Consider the following 17,761-nt stretch of genomic DNA (forward strand, 5'->3'; position numbering starts at 1 on the left):
TTAATCCCCCTGGAAAGTGAAGGCTATTAGAAGTTAATAATAACACCTCATTTTTGTAGCAATACAAATGGGACTTTATAACCTTAATGACCACAGGTGTGAGTTCTTGTTCAACTTGTAATTCTGCAATTATTCCCAAATCCCACAGGATTAATATTCCAGTTGATCAAGTGTTATTGGAACTTTTCTTCTTCCTCTGGACTCTGTCAGCAGTTAGCCTGAAGATGGAGAGGAGATTTTGATGAAAAAAAATCAGCCTTTTTTCATGCCCACATTTAGGCAATTTGTTAAGGTAGGACCAGGCTACCCACTCCTGCAGGAATTCTTTTATGATCTGCTATTCTGTGAGGGCAGACCTACTTCCTACTTCATGTATTGTATGCTCTGTTGCCCATCTTGTGCCCGAGGGCTTTTCATATAAAGGCCTGTTGATTCTGTGACATCCTGTTTCATTTTTCCCACAGCATAATGATCTTCGGGCCTCCTGGGAAAAAAACATATCAGTAATGCTGGTGGTGGGGAGCAAGGTAGTCTGCAAAAAAATGAAGAAGGTGCCTACACTTAAAATTTCTTGCAGTCTCTGTGTAATTATATTAGCTGTTTCACAACAACTGTTGCTCCAGATAGTCATACTATAGTGTCATCTTGTAATTAACCTGCTGTGCCTTTGGATCATTGCATTCACAAAGCACTGGCAGTATCCTGGTCAGATTATGTTCTGCCACCACATTGTATATTGTCTACGAGCAGTCTGTATGACTGTGTATACCTTTTGTGTAGTCTGTCCAACTGTAAAAATCAGTAGAATACTGATGTTTTAGTCAAACTAATTCCCCAGTAGTGATTTACTTTCCATTCCCCCATGCTGTTTCTGTAAGCCAGTGCCATGTTCAAACCACAGACATCATAAAATGCTCACAACAGTGTACTATGACCCTTGCAGGGAAAAAGAGCTGTAAACTGTGGCAATCTACTTCAGACTGTATCAGAACCAGGGAGGTAAGGTCACGGGTCCTGGCAAACAGGGACAAGCTGAAATCAAGCAGACATTTCTCCCTGATCTCTCAGGGAGTGAAAGAGGGAGTGACTCTATGGATTGTCACTTCTTGGCTTACGTCTCCGTTGGGGGTGAGAGAGAATGGCAAATGTGGAATAATGAGCTGCAGCCAGAAATACATGCAGAGCTTGCCCTAGGCAAGGACAGATGCCAGGCACGAGAGCTCCTTTCAGAGGAGAGGAGAACTGTTGCTTGCTAGAAGCCTGTTACCTTTACCACTATTGGTGGGGAGTCTGTCATGTCGAGGCTGAAAAGATAGTGGTTAGAGATCCTATCACAGGCGAGCTATCAAGAAAGCAAACCCACAATTCAAGGTCCTCCTGAGTCAGTAGTTGTAGACATATCTTCATGTTTTATAGCCCTCATAGCTCGTCTTCCATGAGTTTATCCAGCTGCTTTTTGAGAGCTTTTATACTTTTCATAATCAGAGTATCCTCTGCCATAATATAGTTTCGCAGATAAATGTGGTGCCTGGTTTACTTCAAATCCATTGTTCCCAAGGGTAGGAAATAATGACTAGCCATTCCCCATTCACTTCTGCATAACAGTCATGATCTTCTACACCTCTGTTGCCCATTCCCCACCGTTGTCTTTTGTCCAAGCTGAAGATCCCAAATCTGTTTATCCTGTCTTCATCTGAAAATAATTTTATAACTTTGAGCTTTTTTGCAGCCCTTCTGTGTACATCTCATATTGCTGCAACATCTTCTCTTGAGCTTCCTTTTTCCTACCTGGGGGTACCAGGTGTTCACTCAATATTAGCGGCTGGCTCCATAATCCCTGTAGTGTATCAGAGCTTTGGGGATGGAGAAAAAGTTATTCCAAATCTTGCTTTCATGCAAAGAGAGGTATTTGTTGAATTTTTTTTTTTTTGAGTCTCACCTCTACATGTTCATCTCAGCCTTGGCAGAGCTTAGAGATTATAAGGTATTTTCAAATGTTTATTATGCACATAGGACCACACAGCCTACACAAGGGCTGAAGAGACTGCAGGTGGGTGGATGGGATACACAGACAACTATCAAGGCAGAAAAGAAATTAGAGTCCTCACTACACTTCTGCAACTTGTTGACTGGTGGGAAGGGAAGGAGATGATTCACAGAGTATCCAAAAAAAGCAGACTATTAACCGTGCATGCAGGTTATTCTTTCTTGGAGGATTTTAATTTGAGGATGTGCCCAAAAGTAGAAGATGCTCCTGTTCAAACAGATACTGGTAAATCAGGTAGACATGGCCTGCTGCTACTTTCCAAGAAATGGGGAAAGCTGCTAGTAATGTAGACAAAACTGAGAAAACTTGTATTATCTGTCTTTGTATTATCCATGGACAAGTCTTTTCCTCATCTGCACCAATAAGATTTCCATCAAAATTATCAAAATTCTCAAAGCTGATGCAGACCTTGCAAATTCTCCCAGAGATCCGATTATTGTGCCTTACTTTCTCATGCTCTAGTGTATGGGTAGGGAGGTCCTTTCCCATAGCGTGGCACAAGCTTAGTCTCTGTGCCTGTTCGTAGAAAAGCGGTTCTGTTTGTGCCTTGCAGTGACTAGGCTGCCCTGCGTACACACCTTTTCCCAGAGGGGAATGAAGTCCAGAAGGCACAACTTCTCCCTAACCAGGAGAATCTCACAGGTATACGAACTCCTTCCCAGCTGAAACCAGAAAGGCCACCAGCTGGCTGCATACCAGAATTTAAATTGAGACATTTCTGCTCACCAGAATGACCAGGAACAAGTAATGACCACTGCTAAGGGACAGCCCAGCGGGTAGGCGACATACTTGTGAAGGAACATGTTCCTGTTGTTGAAGATAAACCTATTCTCCACCTGCAAACCCACTCTGAAAGCAGCATTACAACCAGGAGTTAAGACAGTGGATGACTGATACGGAAATGCAATTGCTTGTAGGCACAAGACAACTTCACACAAAAAAAAATCATGTAACATGCAGCCAATCTCGAGAGAAATCCAAATACAAGTGGTTGTTCTCTCTCATTTGCCTTGGGCTATATTACCTTTCTCAGGTGGAGAAGAGAATAGTGGCTGGGAAAACCACAGAAAAGATGCTGAATACTAAATGCAGACCCTTCATTCCTTCCTCTGGGCCTGGGCAATGCTTTTTTCCTCTCTTCCTCAGATCCTTGTCATGTTGATAGCTCAGTATCTTGCCCTGGGGACAGGGAGCTGAGAGGCAGAAGAGAACAGATGCATTGTACACAGAGGGTGAGGCACTGGTAGTTCAGTGCAGTTTTCCAATGCAAATTACTTCACTCTCTTCAGCATTCTCCAAATCAGGAACCAGTATATAGCCCTATATAGCATGATCGTTAACATCGTACGGGCAAGGACATTGCATAGCCATAACTGTTTTCTCGTGGTCTTAATTATTTCAAGGTAATTACATGGAGACAGAGGATAATCTATTTCAAAAATGCTGTTATAGGTATTTGTTCTGCAATTTCTTTCAGACAGAAGCATCTCCTTTGTTTGTAACTCCTTTGATTACTGAGGAATGTACTGCTCATGACAGATGCACAAGGCTGCAGATGAAGGTGTGTGTGTGCCTAGGCCAGTGTACAGAGGTGTAGGGTTGTTGTGGTGTTCCCTTAGCCCAGATCCCGGAAGAGCTGAGCATCTGAAATGCTGAAGTCCACAGCTGCAATCTGGCTCAGGGCCAGCTAACTCCAGCACACCAGACTCACCTCCTCGTTGGACCTTTGGCACTAAGGCTTACCCTGTCACTCATGCGTTGAGCTGCACCAGCTTTGTGCCTCTCACCCAAGGCTGTCTGGAATCTGGGTGCTTTCTGATCAGCCTGGTACCCATTCCTGGAGCACGGCTAACAAACTGACAGGCCTGGGTGGCTCACGAATTGCAGCTGTGGGAAGGAGAGGAGGACAGTGTCCAGCTTTCACATAGCACTCTGGTTAGAGCACTCAGACGCAGGTACCAGAGAATGGGACTGAGTGGCCTCCAGTGGCTCCTGCGAGCCCTAACCCCCATTTTCCACTGCCCAGGAGGTGGCTGAGTGACACATGGACCCGTCCCGGTCTCCTCTCAAAGCTCCCCTCCCCACGCTGCAGCCGCAACACCCAAAATTCCCGGGAGCAGAGTGAACGCCACCCTCCATCGGGACCTCGGCGTCACAAGGACAAATTTCTCGGGGGCGGCGTCCCACAGCCACTTTGCCCGGTTTCACCCCACGCGAGGAAATCGGGCACTTTTGTGGCACGAGAGCCAGCGCGGGGACGCAAGTTCCGCGGGGGCGGGCCGCGGAGGGGGAAGCTGAGCCTCGCGACCGTCCTCCGCGCAGCCCCGTTTCCCCCTCCCCGGCCCGCCCCCGCCGGGGCAGGCCGGCCCCTGCGGCCGCCCGCGGCCATGTGCGCGGGGGCGGAGCGGCGCCGCCGGCCAAAGGGAGCCGCAGTCAGCGCTGGCCCGGCGGCCCGCGGGGATGCTGCGCTACAGCTCGGGGCTCACGGTCACCGCCACCACCCCCCGGAGGCCGTCCGGCGACGGCGGCCGCGCCCGGCGGAAGGTGCGCGGGGCAGCGCGGGGGGGGCGGCGGCGGGGAGGTCCCGCGGGCGGTGTCGTGGGGCGAAGCGGCGATTTGACACCCCCCCTCCCCTTACAGTTTACCTGCGGAGCGCTTTTTTTTTCTTTCTTTCTTGCTTATTTTCGGTGTTTTCAGGTGAAACTTGCGGTGTGTGAGAACATCTTCTTGTGCGTTCGTAGTAGGTACTGGGAAATGAAGCGGTTTTGGGGTGTCCTGCAAGGCTTTTGTTAGTGCTAGTCCCTGGCTGTTCTTCTGGAAACCTGCGAGGAAGGTGTGTTTGTGTTGGAGACTTCCTCTGCGCCCCCCCCGCCTTGAAATGCGCCTTGATGTTTACAACGGAGAACTTGCCTATCCAGGGGCTGTCATGAGGAGGCTCACCGTAATGATTTAGATGGCAATAGTAATTTATTTTTATAATCAGTTCCTCAAATATAGAAATACGATTTATTGATTTTTTTTTTAATTTTCGTAAATGAGATAAATAATAATGATGTATTAATGTGTTGGGAAATGCTTCTAAAAAGTTGTTAAAACTCTGGCAGATATGACAGGAATGCCTCTACAGCCACCCTGCTTTAAATAGCCCTTTTTTGCTGCTGCAACCACACTGCTATCATTGTGAGTGCACATTCCACGTGTGAAGAAATAAATCAAAGTAAGTTATAAGCTTGTCCTTACAAAGAAAATCGTGATCACAATGCTTCTTGAATTACTTAGTGATTGTTTTGACACTCCAAAAATATGACTTCATAATTGAAACAATGAAGAATGTTACGTTGCCATGTTTTACATTATAACATGAGGGTCAGGCTCTTCCACAGAAAAAATCCCTGGCCTTCATAAAAATGAAATTGCCCATGTATGTGGAAAAATTTAAAATGACTTAGAAATCATAGTTATGCTCCCTACATGTCTTCCGTGTTCCCATGGAGTTTTCCTGTTTTAGTATTTCTTAAAGAAGTTAAAACTAAGAGAATTTGTGTTTAAGTGATAATTTTCTTATTTTCATCTCCATGATGTATTTGCCAGGGACGACGTAAAATGAAGTGTAGTTGATACATTCTCTTAAGGAAACTGGTAAAAACCTAATTTGCAAATAAAACCCACTGGGAAGCTGCTGTTCCTTTTTTTTAGTGAAATGTGACTCCCTTACCATGAGTTGTCAAAAGAGGGGAGGAAGACAGTAACTGCTGAATAAATGAAAGATGTGTGTCACATTCCTGTGTGCCTGTGGTCACCAGAAAAGTGTCCTTTAATTGTGTGGGGAATCTCATAGCAGAGATTTTATAAATGGAGCAGGCTAATCAACAGATAAATGACCAAAGAAAGTACTTTCCTCTTTGCTTTTTAGGACTGACTGAAATTAAACACCCACTTCTTTTCTGCTTTCACCTTCAAAAGTCTAAAACTAACATTGGGTCTTAGGCAAAGGGGGTGATTTTTGGCCATTGAGCTGGTAGGTTAGCAGATAGGTACTCAACAAACGTGTTATCCCCAAACCATTTTATTATCAGACATTAGAAAGATCAACAATATTAAATTGTGGTGATGTTAATGCTAAAGTTGATTTGAAGCTAGATCAATATTGAACCACATCTTCCCTGTAGGGGTACTGTAAAAATCTTAGAATGGACTGGTTGTTAGTAGTAACAGCTTGTATTTTTCTATTGCTGTACTAGTAACTTTGGTTATTCTATAAAAACATTGTTCATTATTTTAATGCTAGGTCTGTAATTATTTCAGTACATAGTTAACTATAATCGATGCCTTTCTGGGTGCTTTGTTTTTTAGGAGAAGAGGCTGAAGAACATTACTCAAACTGAATCTGTCATCTGTATTTGTTTTAAGTTGCACCCTAGTGATTTGAGTAGGATGGTAGACATGAATGTGGATTGTGGATCTGGGCCATGAATTCTTAACGTTTTTACCTAACCTAGATTGGCTTTTTTCTTAGCTGCCATATTGCAGTAGCTCTCATCTGTGCTGTCCCACTAGCCTTTTAGAAATTTGGTAAAAGAGTATGTGTTCACCTGTTAATTTCCATTGCGCTCAGCAAACTTTTGCTGTCCAGTGTTGTGCCGGGCTGAACCTGTCAGTCTTTGTTTTCCTGTCTGCGTATTTGTTTCACAAATGATGTCAGATGAGCTTTGGAAATACTGCTCGTGGGTTGTTGGTGTCAAAAAGCTAGGAGCGAACATAAAATATTGGCACAACTATGATTACTTATATTGTTGGCTTGCTAAAGCTATAGATGCTGCAAATCAAACTAAAATCTGGTAGTCTAGAAAACCCGATACCTGGTGGTTCTTCTACCCAGTATTTCTTTTTAAAAGTTATGCTAACAAAGTTACAATGTTGATGACATAAAGGTAGGGTGGAAGACATGTCTGTCCCTGTTCTTCCTCACTTGTTCCTACTGTTGGTCAGCAGTTGAAGGGAATTGAATCACGGCCTTTTCCCTGCTAGGGGAGTTCTCTTTCATTCTCCTCCCCGTTTTCTCTCTGCGTAACCCAATTTGTTTCTGGAAATTACTCCTTCATCCTCAGTTGCACATTATTCTGCCACTGTTTGGCACTCAGTCAAGGCTCTTCCTGTTACGATTTCACTTCCATTTTAAGGCATCACTGCAGCAGTGTTTTGCTGTTGGAGGAGGGCTTGCTGTGATTTCCATGTGAGCCTGCTCATTCTTTTGGGCAAGTAAACTTGCTGATAAATGGTACAGTGTGTTTTTTCTTCAGGAAGCACTGCATAGTCAGAACAGTATAGGTACAGTATTCATAATTGCTTCTGGAGGTTAGAGGAAAAAGCAGCGGCTGGTTTGGGTTTTTTTTTCCCCCCTTCCAATCTCTATAGTGTTCTTGAATTTTAGCAGACTGGTCTGTAGTTCTGTCCTTAGGTAGCGTGCATCATCTGGGGCCCAGGAGGAGCAGGAGTGAATGGCTACTTTAAACATTTGCTGCTGTTTCCCCAGGGATGCTGAGGAAGTCCTACTGTTATAAACAATAGCAAGAGTACAGCCTGCGTAAGTTTGGCTTAGCGAGGAATTGGGTGGTACTTTGCTGTTGCCATACAAGCCTCACTGGGCATGACTTCAAGGCTGGAATCCTTAGATGATTGGCAGTGCCACCCTCTGTTTGGCATTTGCATGCAACAGGCTGCAAAGTAAAGCATTAAAACTTTATTTTGTATCAGAAATACTGCCAAAAATATGATACTGATTTGAGGTGCTTTAAAAGTAAGGAGCTACTGTGGAAATGAGGGGGGGGGGGGGGAGAGAAGTGATTCTTGGGGTAATAGAGAAGGCAATGTGAAAAGAAAAGAGCAAGAAAAACAGTTTAAATGATAACAACCCTTTGATTGTACAGTGGTTTTAGTCTCAACAAATTACTGTTATTAATTTATATTTCCAACCTAGTTGTTATGATTTGACTGCCATCTGTACTGGTCTTCTGTGATTTCCTTCATAGTAACCCTGTAACACATCAATTGCTATAATGTGACAGGCAGTCGTGATTCACTAACTGGTATACAGGTACAGGGATAATTGCTTATTTACAATCACTGCACTGTGAATCTCTAAGTGTGTTGGCTATAATTAGTCCCATGCTGACTAACAGGCAAGCCATTTGCCAGCTTCAGAGAATCATACACAACTCCATTTCTCCTAACTTTGTGTTGCCAGTCATTATCTGTTTCTATTTATTTGAGGTATTTTTCATGTTGTCTCCTAACAATCCTTTCATTCCTCTTAGTCCAGTTTTCCTTCATTTGAAATCACTGTAAGAAAAAGTTGGCCTCGTCTGTCACTTCCTGCACAGCACAGCACAAGTTCAGTTCCATTTCCTATTTATGGGTCTGGTCTTTCTTTGTTTGCCTACATGGAGGAATGCCAGACTCTGTTTCCCTTCTTGTTGTAAATAGGCATGTTTTAAGAGGAAAGAGCCTTGCTAAGCTAACAGGAAGAAAGAGCAGGGGGAAATGGAAATTAAATAGGTAAGAAAAGGTGGTATTAATTACCTTGAGAATCAACGAGCTCCAAAGTTGAGGAGTTAGTTATCAAGATATATTAATAATAAACTTGTAAGCAGGAAGCACCTCCAGCTTCTGCAGTATATGGGGAGAGTCTGGTGTTCTCAGACGAACATACATAGTGGTCAATCAGTGTCAAAAGCCAACGTGTAAGGATTCATCATTTTTAAATGCATTTCATTGTTTCAGAGTTCTTTAGCAAATATGAAAGTATAACCTGCTTTTATACTAAGTTTTGGGGGGGTTATGTCACTTTCTTTGTGGCTTCTTGTTCTAAATTTGCTAGCATATGGCTGAATGATGAATTAACGGTGAGGAGCCCACTGCACAAAGAGTAGCCTCCACAGATGTGTCTAAAGAGTAGGTTATATTTCACCTTGATCTTATTATATTCTGTTTTGTTTTGTTTTGTTTTTTCCTTTATAATACAGACACAGCTCGCATATTTTATAGGAACTTTATCTGTATCTCGGGACACTGTTCCTTATTGGTAGAAGGCCTTGCAGACCTAAAAGACCAAACTGAGAGAGGAAGATGGAAGGCAATACAAAGTAGCATTTTTTAGTACAGTTGACACCATACCAGTAGTCTAAACACTGTTGATTTGTTGTCTCAACAGATTTAAAGAAAGGCTGGAAGAAAAATAGTGAAGTTGCTGCAGATATTTGCAGATAGTTCTTCCAATTGCTTTTGCTTGGGGAGAAGAAAAAGTTAAAGCTTGTTTGAAAAGTTGAAAAAGGCCCATTGTTTCGAAACAGGGAAAACAGGAATCCTTGTTGTGATGCTGAATAGTGGTGCTCTGATGTGGTCTTGTAAAAAGCCTTGAAAGTGAAGTCAAGTTAGCTTAATTGATATGAGAGACAGTTGGAAGAAGTGAATTATAAAATGGTAAAATTTGGGGTGTATGAAAAGGACTTTGCTGCTATGCTCTGAATGCCTGTGAGCAGAACACAATTGCCATTTTCAAGGCAAAAGGAAGTGCTGTAATGACCAAGACATGAGCTGTGAGCTTGGGCAAGTGCAATGGAAAGGTGTATTTCAGAGAGAAGGTACACATTCAGCATGACTGGAGGTAAGTACTTAGGAGAAACTAGGGAGATCTAGATCAGATGAGATGCTGGGCTATAGAAGAACAGCGGTGATGGCCCACAGTAATCAGGAAAGTGATATTTTAGACATTTTGACTAAGAGCTTTAAGAGCCCTGTCTGTTGTCAACAGACAGCTGGGATTTCACGGGAAGGTGTTGTGCAGGTTCAAATTTGGACAGACAAATTTCTCATTTCATCCTTTGCTGTGCTCTGATTAGGACTTATAGTTGTTTTCCACAAAAATGTCTCACGAATAGGACTAAGACTGAAAGTTTTAACTAAGTTTCTTGTATGAAAGGCTTTACTTTAAAAATATCATTACACCAAAGATCTCTCAGCCAAAAGCAAGGCAAACTGCAATTGGGGGTAGAAAGGTATCAACCCTATTGGCCTGTTTCCTCAGCAAGAGAATGGCTTTTCTGAAATTGGATAGGAAACAATACCTCTTAAATTTTCTCTGAAGCATTTTGAAGCTTAATTTTTACAAATAACTTGTATGTATCAGATTTCAATGATATTCCTATTCACATTCAGTAGAATCACAGTACTGAGGTATCCTTGGATCAAATGCTTGGATATATACTGAACAGAAAAGAGGCATTCACTCCAGAATACGCTTTGTGTTTCTAAATAATCCCTTTTGAAGATTAAAAGTATGCCAAATCTGCAAACAAAACTGAGAAACTAGAAAATTATGTTCATTGTTCTGTTATCTTAGCTCTCAGTGTCATTTATGAGTACATAAGAACATGTTGATTGAAATGACTTTTTGCTATTTCAGGTATGTAATTATGGGGATGCCCTTGAATTATTTCTTGCCAGCTAACCCCCCGCCCCATCCCCCCAACCTTTAGAAAACTAATTTTTTGTCATCTATGTGGCAGAAAGTAGAAAACAGTAAATTACAACTTGAATGTTAGTACAGTTCATTCTGTAAAGCAAGTTATTAAAATAATTTTTGTAACACTTAAATCTAAAAGCAAACCTTTGGTTTTCTTTCAGATGAATGTCTGTAGGTTACGCTTAACAGTACCACCTGATGAAGGCTCACAGCCTGAACAGGGAGCAAAGGAACCTGAAAGAAAGAAAAATGTAAGTTTTAAGAATCAAAGTTAAATTCCGTATAAACAAGGAGTAAATATTGCCATCCACAGAAGCTGATATTAGTTGTTCCGGGAGTCCAAAGCCCAGTCATCTTGGAAGAGTGAAGAACATGTGGAAGGTATCTTTAAGACTTGATTATTTAATATTTATATATGAAAGAGTAGGAAATGGCTATCAAGAGCAGGGCCTTGCATTAAACAGGATCTTGATCCTCACCTGAAGGGGATTTTATGTTTCACGTACGCTTAACAGTGTGCAAGATTTGAGCCTTAATGTGTATGGGAGCTGGCTTGCCTGGGACTTAGATGTTTTGCTGCGTTGGCTAATTTTGGTAACGGGTGATGTACTAATAAGAAATACAAAATAAAGAATTCAAGATTGTTCTGAAGTGAAAGTGATTTGAAGGTCGTGCATAAAAGGGTTCAGAAGAGTAATTTTTTTTGTAGAAGCAAGTAGTGTGCACACACACAAAAAAATCTTACAGCTGCTTTGATGCAGAACTTGTTCTTTAAGAGCTGTTTCAGAGCAATAGATGATGTTTAATTTGTCTTAAGGATGGAGACTAAAAAGGGAAGCTGGACGGGCTCCACAACTTCACCACATTTACACTTTAATAAACCAAAATCAAACAAGAAGTTGGCTAAGCTTACCAGACCCAATGTCTGAATAGCAATATGGCAATACGAAGCAAAACAACATAGGATTTATTTGAAATAATTTCTTAGTGGTACTCGGAAGCAAAAGGAACTGTAAAATGACTCAGACAAATATTTTAAAGCAATAAAAATAAATGCAAAGTAAAATGGTCAAGATAAAGACTCCTTATCAGATATTTCTTGTGCTGGAATCTTGTATACACTCAGCTTTTCATACACTGCTCTGGCAGAGTAATAGGTCCTTGAGGATCTCTAAATGTTACAGAATGGATTACAGAGGCCTTAATGCAAACTAAATTTGTACCACCATTAAATAGTAATAATTCATTTTGTACAGAGGTGTTTAGTTGTAGCACTTACAGTAGCTTCCCCCACCACTTACTCTGTCAGTCTCTCTCAGTTTGTATCTGATTACAGAAACCCTCAAACTGGCCTAAGCATATGGGCCCATTGCCCTAAGAGTAATGTAAGTTTGTTTTTGAGGAGGATAGATGTTGACTCATGGCTTACTCACTTTACTGTGCTGAGTAGTGTAATAATAAGAAAGAAGCGTGAATGATTAGGGCTTGGACAACTTGTAGTGACTTTCTTATGTGACCAATTTTTTTCTCTGTGGGACCTTGTATTTAGTGGGAGCTCTATTTCCCCCATAATACAAGTAAAGGCAAGTGGGTTTTATATCAGAGAATGTTAAGGAGAGGATATGAAAGGTAAAAAATACATTATTGGGCTCATCTTACATTCCAGTGTATGGCACAGTGATTTTTGAGATGGGTCCTTTTTAGTTGAGACCAAAAAAAAAGTATGTAATTGAATTATTGTACGTTCTGAGTAGTTTTCTAAAGTTCAGTACTTTTACACAATTTAAAGACTTTCAGAAAGCATATATAGAGCTTTCAGAGCTAGCTGGGATCTAATTAGACAATTTCATAGCAATTAAAAAACATAGACTAATTGTGCCATCTACTTGTGGTTTACAGTCTTTGTGTAATTAAAAAAATAGCCCTACCGATTATATAGTCATAGTGTATAGAAGCAGCTACAAAAAAAAAAATCATTGATCATGAACTGTTTTTTCCTCATGTCTCTAAAACAAGACAGTAATATATTACCTGTAGATTTTATTGTCTGTGTAACATTGTTGTGGTTTGACCTGGCCAAAACCAGGAAAAATGTATTGCTTTATGTATTTGAATTAGTTACACAGTAAGTTACAGTGCATGCAGGACTCTTGACTAGTCATGCTGTGATACTTTTCTCTTACTGCAAAATTTATTTAAAAAAAAAAAAAAAGCATCTCCTAAAAGCAGCGATCAGGCATCTCTGCTGATCCGCCCATGTTCAACTGACTCAATGTTAATGAAATTGCTTAAAGCACTTTGAGAATAACAGGTTTTACAAATGTTGGATAATCCTCATACAGTCCTATGAGAACTGTGCCCCCTTCTTGGAAATAGGGATAGTAGAAATTAGGGAACTGCTCAGTTTTCTGCCTCGCACTTTATGATTTAAGGTCAATAAGTACAGCTTCACCAAGAATCAAATTTAACAGCAGGTCTCTTGTTGGAATCTAGAGTTCTGTGCTGTCTTTAAATGCTGAGTATTAAGAAAATGGGAACATGGAAAATGTTTTTGGTATTTAAAATATATTGGTGTGACTTACGGAAATGAACGGCAGGGGTAATCTGTGGAGTTGTACAGTTTTTGCTGGAGCACTCAGGCAGATCAGGCAGTCTGAGCCTGAGGTCCTGTTTGGGCAGGACAAGTGCTGGGGAGAGACAGACTCTTCCCTGCCTCTGCCTGCTGCTGGTGAGAGAGGAGAACAGAGACCTTGCTGTGTCAAAGGGAATGCCAGAAAACTATAAATATACCATGGCGTGACATTTGGTTATAATCTCCTCTTTCAAATCGTTCATTAGAAGGAGGTGATTTTGAGCTGCCCTAATGTTGACATAGTGCTGGCTTACTGACTATTTGTTACTTTTCTGTATCTTTCTGGGGCTCAGTCCCATTAAGAGATGTTTCAGTTGCAAAATTCAGCTAGTAAACTGTACAGAAGCTCTTGCTAGTGCTGATCTGCCCAATACCTTGTTTTGGAGCTTGATGTCAGATCAGAACTGATTCTTTCTCGGTTATGTTAGTAGCTGTTAGCTTAGCCTTTTTCATTGTAGTCCAGGTTTAGCAGAAAATGTATGCTGTATTTCATTAAATCTGTATCAGTGCATTAAGTTTCTAGATTTACTTTTTCATTGCAATACATCCATGAAATAAAAATGAACCAGTGTAAGAGAATAAAACAAAGTGATGGAGCTGGGCAGTTTTGTTGCAACAAAATTGCAGCAGGCATTACTGTACTAGGATGGCCTCTCCCCTCCTTATGTGAAAGGCTGGCAGGTGGTACACAGTTAGAAGTTGATCTCAAAAACTGAAGGGCGGGTGAGCTTGTGCTCCAGCGTGTCAGGTTGAATTTTTATATTCATATTTAGGCTGTGATACCTTGAAGAAGCATATGAGGACTGAAGTCACAAGTAGAGGCTGGTTGATTGGTTTGTTTGCTTTTTACAGGCTAAAAGCGTACTGCTAAATATCTCTGAATTGTTAGCGCTTTAGGTGGAGAGAATCTGCAACTATCCTGATTTTGTTCCTTTACTTATGTTAATGATAGACAATGGATGACAGTAGTGTGAGGCTGTTTACTTCACCATGAAGTACAAAGGAATACTGTGCTCATCAGATCGTATGCAAAATCTGCATGTCCTGAAGCCTTCCTTGTCTTGCATAATAAAGGGCTACCAGACAATTGTATTGTCCCTGTTTGGGATTGAGCTTATTTTTATCCGTCAGTCCCTTTCTTCACTGTCATGGCTAAATTTGGAAGAGTCATTGGAAGCTGCAGCTAGGCATTTGAGGGCAGAATATGGAGATATGTATAGGCAGATTTTTCGTTTTCATTTGGACACATGGACAAGAGAATGAAAATGAGATAACACTCTAGAAATTTGTGTCACTTTCCTGCCTTTGTGGCTTTCAACAAAGTTTGAGCAGTGTTTAGTCTTAAACTCTGATTGGTACTTTGGCTGTATATATCCTCAAACTCTTTAATTTTCTTATGTTTTTAAAGCATCACAATCAAGAGGTGAAACTCTTTTTGCTTCCTAAGTAGGAATACAGAAGCATAGCAAACATTTTTCCCCAGAAAAAAAGTAGTCTGTAAAGAAGCCAGAAGGGGAATTCGCTCCTGTATGTGATGGAGAGAATCAAGCAAAAACTTGTGTCAGGCCTGGATCAAAGAATATGAGTGCAATGAACGTGGGGCTGTTGTGCACATTGAATCTAGGACAGTGCCTATTTTCTCTGCTGATCTGGTGCTGCCAGCCCACTTCCATCAGCATAGCAGAAGCTGTGTCATAACAAATGTGGTTCACCTGCTACGGGTGGCCGATGTTACTGTTTCTCAGCCTCTCCAGCACCGATTGTTTGATTTTTGATATGTACTAATTAAGCGACACCTTCATGAAAAACAGCACTACATGAAAACCACAGAAATAATTCCACTGACTTCTGTGGTTACTGCTGTATTTGTTGTATCTTATTTTCTTCGTGAATAAACATTGGTGTTCTGTGTACAGATTTCACTGATTAGATATGACTTTGTATAATGCCTGTCACTTCTATTTTTTGAGATAGGCACCTAAATTCTACATTTCAAGGAGCTTAAAAGTTGGAATGTGTTAAACAATGCTGCTTATTTAGCGTCATGAATTTAAGAACACTCATGTCTATATCTTGGCATATTTTCCCTATTTTAATACTGTTTATATATGAAACATCCCTAAACGTAACATGAGTTTCATGGGCTGTAGAGGAACATGAAAAAACATAAAAACATAGCTACTTTTCATCAGAGCACAGTAACTTTCCTTGGTGAGCTCAATATTATAAATTTGTCATTTTACTGAACAGAAAATATGTAACCTATGTAACAATGTGAATGTTCTTGTTCCTTGTATAACTAGTGAATAAGCAAAAGATAACTGAATTTTTCAGAAACCTCTGGAATGTGGCAGTTGAGGAAAAGATAAAGCCTCACTTAACTGATATAGTTCTGGTTAAACGATGAGTTTTTAGATGGTGTAGGTAAACAGAAGATCATGATTTAGGAAAATTTTAAGGCCATATGAGTACTAAACCCAGAATTGTGCTAATCATAGAATCATTAAGGTTGGAAAAGACCTCTAAGATCATCGAGTCCAACTGTTGACCCAACACCACCATGCCCACTAAACCACGTCCCTAAGCCCCTCATCTACACATCTTTTAAATACTTCCAGGGATGGTGACTCAACCACTTCTCTGGGCAGCCTGTTCCAATGTTTAACCACTCTTTCAGTAAAGAAATTTTTCCTCATGTCCAATCATGACATTAGATGACCTTTTTCCTCAAAATAAGATAGCTCTTCTGTGCTTCTGCTTCCAATTTTGGGGCAGGGAGAAAGTATAAAGTATGGGGGTATCTGACTTTCATTTCACAAACTGATGGAGATAGATTAGGAGGCAAATCATCCCTCAGTGTTATTTACATAATGCCAATAAAACCATGGGCAATAGAAAAAGCAGCTAACAATTCATTTAGGGTTTGTTTTTATAACGTCTTTGCTTCACCTGTTTCATGCTACTTGTGCTACTTCCTTGGACAGAGACATAAACAGGATGCATAGCAATTATCAAGACTTTTGCAACCTTGGGGTGTAGGCTTCTGTTTTAAATATTTATTAATTAAGTAAACACAGTCTGCGTTTCTTTAGTACATGCTGTGTGATCACACAAAATGCGACATGACTGTTGCTGCAGCAGAGACAAAGCATGTTCCTGGAAGCTGCTGTAGTATGCATGTGCATCAACATGATGTGTTCTTGCTGTTACCTTGGACTGTCATATAACTGACTATAGGTACAAAGAAATATTCACAAATTGCTTAAGCTAAGTCTGCCTTTTCAGATCAGCAGCTCCCATTAGAAGGGATTTTGAGCACAATTTGGGGCAACAACTGCGCTTGTTCCAGTGCAGCAAGTGCATAGGCAGGTGGGGAGCGAGAACTTCCCTGTGCTCTGGAGCTGGCTGATATTTTGACCTTAAACAGCAATGGTTAACTAATCTAATGAAGCCTTCCATCTTCAAGCACTTTTCTGGTTAGCTTTACAGTATTTACTTGCTCCTAAATACTGGCTTGTATTTACTTACTCTGTTATCATCACTGAGATGCCTCACTGCAGATCAGAGTGGAGACAGGCAAGGATGCTCTCAGAAAAACATCTGAGTTCTGAGGGTGGATATGTATGGGACATAGAGGAAGACAATGGCAAGCATTTGACTTAAAAAACATCCTGTAGTCCTTGGGGATGTGGAAAATCCAGGATTTGTGGATGAGGAAACATGGGGGAGAGAGGATGTAACAGAGGACAAGGCAGAAAAGGAAAAAAACACTGAAGGGGGAAAAATAAACAGAAGTGGGTGGAAGTAACTTAAGAGAGGAGACAAACTGGCAGAAAGTATACTTGATGCATACTTAGTGATGCAGTTCTGTGGAGCAGCTATTCAGCAAGGCCTCCTTTAGAGGCAAAGGTGTATTAAAAAAATATTCAACAAGCAAAGCAACCCATCCACCTCTCAACACTGCATTGAGCAAAGTTTTCTGATTGTAACCCTTCCTCTAAAAGGAGACTGCATCAGGTTAGCCCTTTTTTGTCAGGGCATATGCTGAACCATGAAACAAGTGGTCATTGAGTGGAAATTAAGAGTTACCAACTGGAGAAAAGGGGGAGTAGAAGGTAAGCATAGCTGGAATAGAACAGCAAGGAAAAAGGCTAAAGAAATGAGAGCAGTTATTTGTATAGCTGTCAGTTCACACAGCTTTAAATCAAGCAAGAACTGTACTGAAATTTTAATCCCCCTTGCCTGGGGATTCTGATACAAAGGAGGAATAAAGAGGGGGTAAAAGCAATATCCTGTATTTTAAGTAGTACATAGTAGAACTGGAACACTCAACAGATGATGGAGATTCTTTTAATCTTCTGAAAGAGAAGTGACAAAGGCATCTTGAGAGGCTTGTGCCAATATAGATAACAGGAAGTTTAGCATTGTTGCAAGAGACATGTAACCAGTCTGGCTTTGTATATACTTAATCCTGCATGTACTGCTCATTATGATGTAAATCTAAGTCTGTTCGTCTGTGAAATATGTAAGTGCCATTCTCCAGCTGCAAACCCATTGGTCT

General features: G+C 41.0%; 1 protein-coding gene across 2 annotated transcripts in view; it reads left to right on the top strand.

Moving 5' to 3' along the window:
* The first annotated feature begins 4,498 nt into the window (after positions 1-4,498).
* MYZAP (myocardial zonula adherens protein) overlaps positions 4,499-17,761 on the top strand; it is a 59,902-nt gene continuing 46,639 nt past the window's right edge. For both annotated transcript variants that reach the window (XM_076348273.1, XM_076348272.1), the window contains exons 1-2: positions 4,499-4,591; positions 10,730-10,819. In XM_076348273.1, coding sequence (XP_076204388.1) covers positions 4,508-4,591; positions 10,730-10,819 — 174 coding nt within the window. In that variant the 5' untranslated portion in view covers positions 4,499-4,507. The remainder of the gene's footprint in view (positions 4,592-10,729; positions 10,820-17,761) is intronic.

Source organism: Aptenodytes patagonicus, chromosome 10 (assembly GCF_965638725.1).
Source record: "Aptenodytes patagonicus chromosome 10, bAptPat1.pri.cur, whole genome shotgun sequence".
NCBI lineage: Eukaryota > Metazoa > Chordata > Aves > Sphenisciformes > Spheniscidae > Aptenodytes > Aptenodytes patagonicus.